The sequence below is a fragment of the Myotis lucifugus genome, unplaced genomic scaffold, assembly GCF_000147115.1.
Source record: "Myotis lucifugus unplaced genomic scaffold, Myoluc2.0 scaffold_4502, whole genome shotgun sequence".
In the NCBI taxonomy this organism is placed as follows: domain Eukaryota; kingdom Metazoa; phylum Chordata; class Mammalia; order Chiroptera; family Vespertilionidae; genus Myotis; species Myotis lucifugus.
This window is the reverse complement of record NW_005875550.1, coordinates 1-9113: the sequence shown is the minus strand read 5'-3', so window position 1 is coordinate 9113 and position 9113 is coordinate 1. Positions and strand designations below refer to the sequence as shown.

At 38.0% G+C, this 9113-nt stretch overlaps 1 protein-coding gene across 1 annotated transcript; it reads left to right on the top strand.

The window, feature by feature from the left end:
- Positions 1–745: 745 nt before the first annotated feature.
- On the top strand, positions 746–9107 carry LOC106695907 (lipase member K-like). The gene is made up of 4 exons (XM_014450867.2): positions 746–888; positions 2710–2781; positions 5494–5565; positions 8690–9107. Exons 1-4 carry the CDS (start codon positions 760–762, stop codon positions 8921–8923), a joined length of 507 nt encoding a protein of 168 aa, XP_014306353.1. The 5' UTR covers positions 746–759; the 3' UTR covers positions 8924–9107.
- Positions 9108–9113: the final 6 nt, after the last annotated feature.

The following is a 9113-nucleotide window of genomic DNA, read 5'->3' as shown; positions in this document are numbered from 1 at the left end:
CTAGTTTATTATCCTAAGATTATAAAACTAGTTATTATTTTTTTAAAAATGCAAGATTGTACTTATATGCAAGGAGTTTAGATATTAATTTATGTTTTAATTTCAAGAATTAAATTAAATTTCTTAAAGTTCAAAAGATAAGTTAAACTTACCTGTAACATTGCTTGAAATTCCACTAGTGGAGATTCATTTCTTTGGGTTCAGTTTTTGCCTCTAGAGTTCATTAAAAGATTCTGCAAGGAATGACTCTTTAAGTCTGTGTCAGTCACTAAATATAATAATAACATTGTATTTGGAATGTTTACTGGGTCCTAGAAAATGCACGAGGTGCCTTTTAAACATGACCTTTTATCTTCACAGCAGTCCTACTTAGTGCGTATTAAGTTTCCATTTTATAGTTGAGAAATTTCAGGATAATAGAAAGTAAATACTTTCCTAAGGTATAAGAGACAGAGTCCAAAATCAAACCGAAGTATCCCGTATGCCAAAGCCTTAACAGTGTTCTGTGGGGACTCATTTCTTAGGGGGCATTACAAAAATACTCCAAGTAAAGGATCTTGGGAAAAGAGGTGAGTTGGAAGAACTACAAGGACAAAATTTAACAGAACTCCCACTTTCACTGAGTTATAAGTACTGAGGAGATGTCATCTTCTGTCCAGTACTTATCTGAATTACCACTCATTTTCCACTCTTGACATGCACATTTATGAAATTTGATTGTGTCTTAAATTGAACTTGCAGGTGTTATTTGGTGACAAGATGTTCTCTCCTCATACATTTCTTGAACAATTCATTGCCACCAAAGTGTGCAGCCAGAAGCTATTTCATCGTATTTGCAGCAACTTCCTATTTTCTTTTTGTGGATTTGATCCAAAAAACTTAAACATGGTACGTGTAAATAGTTGGATTGGGAAGGCAAATGTTTTGTTAAACAGCAGTTAGGAGATTTCACTATAAATTGCACACAAACTACATTCAAGATCTCCTTTTTTTTGTCTCTGGAAATGTGATTAGCATGTTCGTGGCTTCCCACCAAAGCTGAGTCCACCTGGTTTCGTAGGAGGTTTTGAGAAGAAGGTTTTTTGCTGAAAATTCTCATCAACTCTTGCTAGTGGCCAAAGCACCACACTGAAAAGTCCTTCACTTTGACTATGGCTATGGTTTTGAAATTAATCTTGCTGAGCTTGAGCCCTATCTCAGACCTACTGAAGTAGAATTTTAGGGAGTGAGCTCAGGTATCTCTATTTTTTAAATCATTTGTTTTACTTTCATAAGTGATGTGGAAATGGCCATTTTGTGAGCCACTTCTTTAACTCAAAGGGATGGAGGGGTGGCTCTTCAATGATAGCTATACATTCACTGTTTAAGGGATATTGAGACAAATAAATGTTAGAGTTCTTGTCCAGTCCTTTCCAGCTTAACTGAGATCCTTTCCTTTTTTTAGTTACCTCTAGCTGACCCAAAGAGTGGGAATGAAAAAGAGGGGAAGTTACTGTTTACTCCCCAGCCAGGGAGGAGATATGTTTGTAACCAGAGACAAAGCTGAAGTTGATTTCCACCTATGTCACAGATTCTGCCCAGAGACTTGTATCTCTCTGTCAGTGAAAGCACTGATTAACACTTTCCTTGCTTTCAAGCAAGATTTATAAAAAATTGTTTATGCAAAACCATGCTTTAGCCACTGCCTTTTCACATCTTAGGGAATCCATGCTTTCCTATCACTTAGATGGAAGCATTTCATGTAGGTAAAGGTAAGTAAAAAGACCTTTAAGCAAACTCAATAGAGATAATTTCAAAAGCTCCTTCTCAACATGGTCTGAGAGTTTGCTAAAGAAAGACTTCACAAAATAACACAGTTGAACATAAATTGGGGAGGCCCTGTTGTATATTTATATAATAAGAATGCCTTTTTTCTCACTGTTGGGTACTGGACTATGGAATATTACAATGCCTGCAAGAATGTTTATTTTAGTACAGTATAACCAGGAATACCTAAGCAGAGTGTTTGTAGAACTTTGAAAAAATACACATGTCCAGAACTCAGTCTTAGAGATTTTAATATTGATTCTAGGTTTGGGTAACTCATAAGTAGTTGTATTTTTTTAAGCTCCAAGATGTTCCTGATGTCAACTTTGGTGGAAAATAACTCTTTTATATACTAAAAAAAATGCAATTGAAATTATGAAAAAAAATCAAGGGTTTTTAAAATTCAGAATAAATTTAAAAGTTAATGGAGGTTAAAATATTGGATGGATTATGCCCCACAAACTTTCAAAGAGCCTTGCAGAATATTACCACATTTTAAAAATCAGATGACAAAGGGAACATTCAGATTTGTTCTCAATGTCTTACAACGAACAACTTTCTCGGAATGTCTTTTGGGACATGACATCGGGTGAAGAAGAAGGTCAATGACTTCTTGTCCTCTTAGACCTGTCCCAGGCAAGACTGGAAAGAAAATCTGTATTATCCTCTGTCTTTGACTAGTGGGAGGCTCTCTGTGGGCTCTATGAGACACTGCTCAGGACAGAAGAACAGAGCTAAGGGAAGGGAAAGTTCTTAAAGGTGGGCTTCTTTGGATAATGAGTCTTCAGAGGTTATGCTATATGTTTATTCCTAAAAGAAAAACAGAGAAAAGATGTTCACATTTACTTGTGATGTGATTATATGATGAGCCTTCAAATGAGACATAATCTCTTTACTTTACAGAGTCGCTTGGATGTTTATATGGCACAGAGTCCGGCAGGAACATCTGTTCAGAACATGCTACACTGGGCCCAGGTACGTGCTTCCTGTTTCTGATGTGAGACACGCACATCTCTGCAAGATCCCCAAGGAGAGCTCCCAGAGAACTCCCTGCAGGGTTTTGCAGGCACCTGCCACTGTCCAGTTGGTGGTCTAGAATCAGCGTAAACTCATGCGGATTTCCTTAACACCCTTCTAGTCTTCACATCTTCCGGGTCTGGAGTTTGGGCTTGGTTCCTAGACATATTCACTGACTTCTGATCCTTAGATTACTCCAAACTGCTTTTTCTAGGAAAACTTGTATTTTCTCCTCTTGGAAATCACTAGCTTTATTAGAACTTTATGTGTCATGATATAGACTATTTCACCCTCTAGTTGGCATATAGGCCATTTCAGAGTGTGAAAATAATTCAGAGAAATAATTCAGAGAAAATTAAATATTAGGGAGGGATTAAAATAGATTAGTGTTGTCTATTTTTACCCTCAGCTTTGTATGCGCATGTATTACTCTATTAGTCAATATTTGACAAGCTCAAAGGTAAGTCAAATTCGATTAGTATAGTTGTCTGACCCAAGTGTGTGTGTGTGTGTGTGTGTGTGTGTGTGTGTGTGTGAGAGAGAGAGAGAGAGAAAGAGAGAGAGAGAACTTCCCAAAGTTTTAATATAGCTGAGATCTCTAGGAATTTAACCTACACCCTGTTCTTTGCTTTAAAATTTAGAATCACTGCTATAGATAGCCTGACACACTAGTTGAGAGTTTTGGAAATTCTTTGAAGAGTTCTACCTTCAGGAGATAAGCCTTCACACTCAAATATGGAAAATGAAGTTTGAGTCATAGGGCCTCCTACTGGTGAGGAGACGGAGCCTCTCTGATGGGCATGACCTTCCAGGCAATACAACTTCAATTTCATATTTATTGAGCACTTACTATGTGTTCTTCTGCTATTTATGTACATGGTTTCATTCAGTAACATCAAATTCATTCTCATAACAGTCTTTCAATAAAGACATTGATATCTCCATTCTACAAATGGAGGCTCCTCCAGTTGCAGGCTCCTCCCTGGCCTGGGCCCCTGGTCGGGGCTCATGCAAGAGGCAACCAATTGATGTGTTTCTCTCACATTGATATTTCTCTCTGTCTTTCCCTCTCTCCTCCACTCTCTAAATAGCCAATCCCTTACACATGCACAGCTGACTCTTCTTAAAAAGTACCCTTCTCTGGCAGGAAGAACTCTTCAGGATAGAAATAAAGGTGGGGGATAAAATATTTGGTCATAAGTTACATAGACAAAGATGCAGATGATGGTAATAATATTAGTGAAAAGAGATTTGTTGAACATTCCTAGGTGCTACATGTTTTTATGCATTGCCTTATTTAATCTTCACAACCTACAAGAAGAATATTATTGTCATTCCTATTTCACAGGTGAAAAAATAGGTTTAGAGAAGATAAATATCTTGTCCTGGGCCACCGGTTCAATATTCTGTTAAGCCTGGATTCAAACCAGGTCGGTTTGATGCCAGAATCCAAGTTCCTAGCTAGTACAGTCTATTGCTTCCCATTGTTGAAAATTTGCAGAATTTCAATAACAAAAGGTTGCTGCCTCTGTCAATATAAATCTGATGGGAATCATTTAAAACTAAAAATCAAGTTTAAATCAATGAGTGTGAAAAAAACCTTTAGAGCCTTAGCCTGTTTGGCTCAGCAGATAGAGCATAGGCCTGTGAAACAGAGGATCCTGGGTTCGATTCCGGTCAAGGGCATGTACCTCAGTTGCAGAGTCCTCCCTGGCCCAGGTCAGGGCTCATGCAGGAGGCAACCAATCGATGTGTTCCTCTCACATCAATATTTCTGTCTTTCCTTCTCTCTTCCACTCTCTAAATATCAATAGAAAAATATCCTCGGGTTAGGATAAATAACTAAATAAATAAATGAGTTAAAAAAACAAAACAAAAAACCTTTAGAGTAGTCAGAATAATTTAATGAAGTGCTTGATGTAAAGATAAAAATTATCTGTCTCTTCTAATCAGCATGGGTGGCAAATAACAGAAAAAGGAACCCCTAGGTGTATGAATGTTTCTATTCCAACATCTGATTTAAAATTAAAATGCAAACATAGGCATGCATGGCACCTCAGACATGCAGCCTGTGGCCACATTACTGATAAGGCGGCAGGATGTTTGGCCTTGCCGACAAAAGGACACAGCCATGCCACACCTCCCACAGGAAGCACTGAGAAGTTCTGTGAATAAACATTCCTTTCAATAGTAACAAAATTGTTTAAGAATAATGAGTAACATTGTAATATCCTGGACCACCTGATAAGGATGGAAAGGTTTAAAGTTGTTTAAGAATACTGGCAGTCATTGTTTAATGTAGGAGTTACGTAGGTGGTGCCTTTAAAAATTATGTATAAAAATTCCTTAAGCCAAGATATTTAAGAATCATTCAGTTCAGCATCTTTTAAAAAATGTCTGTGTATAGCATTGTAACACTTAAAGGCATTGCAGTCTGAGGATTTTCATTGGAAAATTATAGGGAGGAATATAAGCTTGATAATCAGTTTCATTAATTAGTATAAAATTTGTATCATTGTTATTATTTGGCTTATTAGTCTTTATGAAATTTTCTCATGTGCTAAAAAGTGGAACATAATGTCAATCTTCTCTGTATATTTCTTGTTTACTGTCTCTAAATGTATGCTTTTATATCATTTTAATGTGTTTATTCTTTTTATTTTGTTATAGGTGTTTCATTCTGGTCTGTTCCAAGCTTTTGATTGGGGAAACCCTTATCAGAACATGTTACACTTCCAACAGGTATGATACTAACAATCATCAGTTGCATATTGCAAATGAACTAATAGATATAGGGTGGGGCAAAAGTAGGTTTACAGTTGTGAGTATGCAAAACAGTTTATTCTTGTATTATCATTATTCATCATGTTATTTTTCATATGAACAACTATAAACCTACTTTTGTCTCTACTCATTAAGCACTTAGTAGATCCTAAACTATGCCAGCTATTTCGTGTAGATCAGATGTTACTTATTGGTTTCTTACCATGTGCTGTATCATTATTTTTGATCTTCATAATGACCTTGCAAGGCTCAGAGGGATTAGGTAAATTTTTGAAATTATTTAGCTAGTAAAGAACCAAAATATGATCCAGGGGTTTCTGGATCTAAAGTCCATTCTTCTTCCACTATCTTCTCAAAAAAAAAAGAGAGAGGAAGGAAGGAAGGAAGGAAGGAAGGAAGGAAGGAAGGAAGGAAGGGAGGGAGGGAGAGAGAGAGGGAGAGAGAGAGAGAGAGAGAGAGAGAGAGAGAGAGAGAGAGAGAGAGAGAGAGAAAGGAAGGAAGGAAGGAAGGAAGAAAGGAAGGAAGGAAGGAAGAAAGGAAGGAAGGAAGGAAGGAAGGAAGGAAGGAAGGAAGGAAGGAAGGAAGGAAGGAGAAAGAACTCTTAGCGCTTGAGACCATATTTTAAAGAGAGAAATAAAGATACATAATTTTTGTTTCTAGAACATATTCTCTGACTTCTTATCCAACTCTCATAAAATAAGCTAACACTGTCTTATTAACACTGTCTTGGAAAGTCATTTGCTATTCATTTTTTAATAAACAATAAAGGATAATTAAAGATACACCAAACAGAAATATTCCCCTCAGAAAGAAGCAGTGCTATCAGCCAGAGAATGGTATGTCAAGATATTTCCTGACATTATCTGTGAAAACCGGGTAGGGTACATGCTTAGGTTGAGGACTTGATCCCCAGTAGGAGGTGTTCAAGAGGCAGCAGATCAATGTTACTCTCTCTCCCCTCTCCCTTCCTCTCTGTCTCTCTCTCTCTAAAACATAATAATAAAAAATTTTAAAAAGATACAAGGGCTTTACAAATCAGGGCTGAGGAAATTTGGAAACTTTTTGAATAGCAAATTTAAAGTGCCACCCATATTAACCACAACAGTAAAAATGCGTAACTTAATTGGTGTGAAAAATTCGATTTTCCTCTAAACTGCTATGGTCATATGTGTGTAAGTGGGTGTGCCCAAACACACAAACATGCTATGGCGATATATCATTTACTCTTGTAATTAACCAATTCCCTGCTTTAGCAAGAGTATATAGCTGCCCCAGAAAAAGCTGTTAGATGATGGCCTCACCATGTGAGACTCAGATACCTGTTTGGATAAGATCTGACTCACAGGTATTAGCTTTATCATTAAGCTTACAGATTCTATTTTTTAAAATGGTGATTCAGGTTTTGCTATGAAAAGTTTGTGTAGGACTTTGGGAGAAAATAAGAAAAACCCAAACAAACTGAGGGTAAACTGCTGCCAAAATTAACTATTGTATATTCATCTGCTCAGGCTGAGATTTAAAAAAATACCGTAACTGAGTGGCTTAAACAACAGAAATGTATTTGTCACAGTTCTGAAAGTCGGAAGTCTGAGAACAGGGCAGCGGCCTTGTCGGGTTCTGGGGAGGGCTTCCTTTGGCTTGCCGAGCGCCTCCTCCTTGCTATGTGCTCACATGGTCTTTCCGCGGTGTGTGCTCTTGGAGAGAGAAAGAGACCTCTGTCTCCCCTCCTTATAAGGCCATCAATCCTATTGGATTTAACCTAATCACCTCCTAAAAGCCTTATCTCCAAACACAATCATATTTGGGGTAGGGTTTTAACATGTGAATTTAGAGGGAAAACAAGTTAGTCCGTAGCAAATGGTAAAAGGTAAGACTTCCAGTTGCAAGTAGCAGAAACAAACTCTATTATACTGCTTTACTGAGCTAAAATGTACAATGGTAAACTCACAATAGCCAGGAACTTAAACACTGGCATTGGGGTTCGCTCTCTCTTGCTTTTTCTCTCTCAATTCTGCCTTCATATGCTGTTTCCATTTTTAAGTTCTTTCCAAGATAGCAGTAGTAGTAGGATGGTGACTGATGTATCTAGCTCACACAGTTCTTCCAACTGCAAACCCAAAGGAAAAGGCAATGTTTTTCTTTTTTTAAAAAATATATTTTATTGATTTTTTACAGAGAGGAAGGGAGAGGGATAGAGAGTTAGAAACATCGATGAGAGAGAAACATCGATCAGCCGCCTCCTGCACACTCCCAACTGGGGATGTGCCCGCAACCAAGGTACATGCCCTTGACCGGAATCGAACCTGGGATCCTTGAGTCCGCAGGCCGACGCTCTATCCACTGAGTCAAACCAGTTAGGGCGGCAATGTTTTTCTTAATAGCTCTAGCAAAAAGTTCCAGAGAGAACTCGGGCCCTGTTTTAGTCATCTCATATAATCGCTGTGGCCAGAAGAATGAAGAACAAATTGGCCAGGCCTGGTCCCCTGGACTACCCTGGAATTGGGGGAGTGGAATTTGTAAAATCAGCATGAGTGCTGTTACCAGAAAGAAGGGGGCAGGAAAAACTTGCCAGGCCCGATTTTTCTGTAACAGGCTGGCTTTTTAACATTGTATTTCAAATGTGTGTTTTTATGTACGGGTCTCAACGTTCCCTGAAGAGGCTGCTCAAATGTCAATAATTCCCTGGGCCCAGACTTCTGCATATGTGGAGGGGTACTGATATCTGTCCTATTTTATCCCATCCAAAATTTTGTTTGAAAAGGACACATTCCCAGTCCAAGTGCTACTAGAAAGATGGCCCCACCAAAGAAATGTGTCCCTTTTCTCTAGGATCCTTTTCTATTTCCCCAAAAATCAAATCAAAAATATAATGGTGGTCTTTTAAAATTTACAATTCATATTTTGGTACTAAAGTGTTTTCAAGTAAATTTCACAGTTTAATGTTTATATATCACTAAGTGTATCCTAACTGCACATTTTTAACATTTAAAGTAGATGCTTAAAAACTGATTTTGTTACTTCTCTAATGTGATTTTTCGTGAACACTCTTCTTTTTTCTCTCCCTCTCTTTACCTGTATTTAGTTTACACCTCCCTTATACAACGTTACTAAGATGGAAGTGCCAACAGCAATGTGGAGTGGTGGACATGACATTGTGGCTGATCCCAGGGACATTGAAAGTTTACTCCCGAACATCACCAGACTTATTTATTACAAATGTATTCCACACTACAATCATGTGGATTTTTACCTTGGACAGGATGTGACCCAGGAAATTTACCAAGACCTAATTAGAATGATGGAGGACTATTTCTAAAATTAAACACACTTACCTTTTTCTAAGCAGCAAGTTTTCATGATAATAATGTGGCACACAGACCCAAAGGCGACCCCTCCAATGATTTTTACCTCCTCATGTCCGTGCATTTGTGTAGCTCACCTTCCTTGAGTTCGGGAGGCACCTGAGACTTGCTCCTAGAATTAGCAGAGGTGATGGGATGGCACAC

What these genes read in the sequence shown, in the direction of transcription:
- LOC106695907 (XM_014450867.2), top strand. Translation starts at nt 760, where the DNA reads ATGTTCTCTCCTCATACATTTCTTGAACAATTCATTGCCACCAAAGTG. An exon ending in ACATGCTACACTGGGCCCAG is followed by an intron (nt 2,782 to 5,493) that starts GTACGTGCTTCC and finishes ATTTTGTTATAG; the next exon opens with GTGTTTCATTCTGGTCTGTT. An exon ending in ACATGTTACACTTCCAACAG is followed by an intron (nt 5,566 to 8,689) that starts GTATGATACTAA and finishes ACCTGTATTTAG; the next exon opens with TTTACACCTCCCTTATACAA.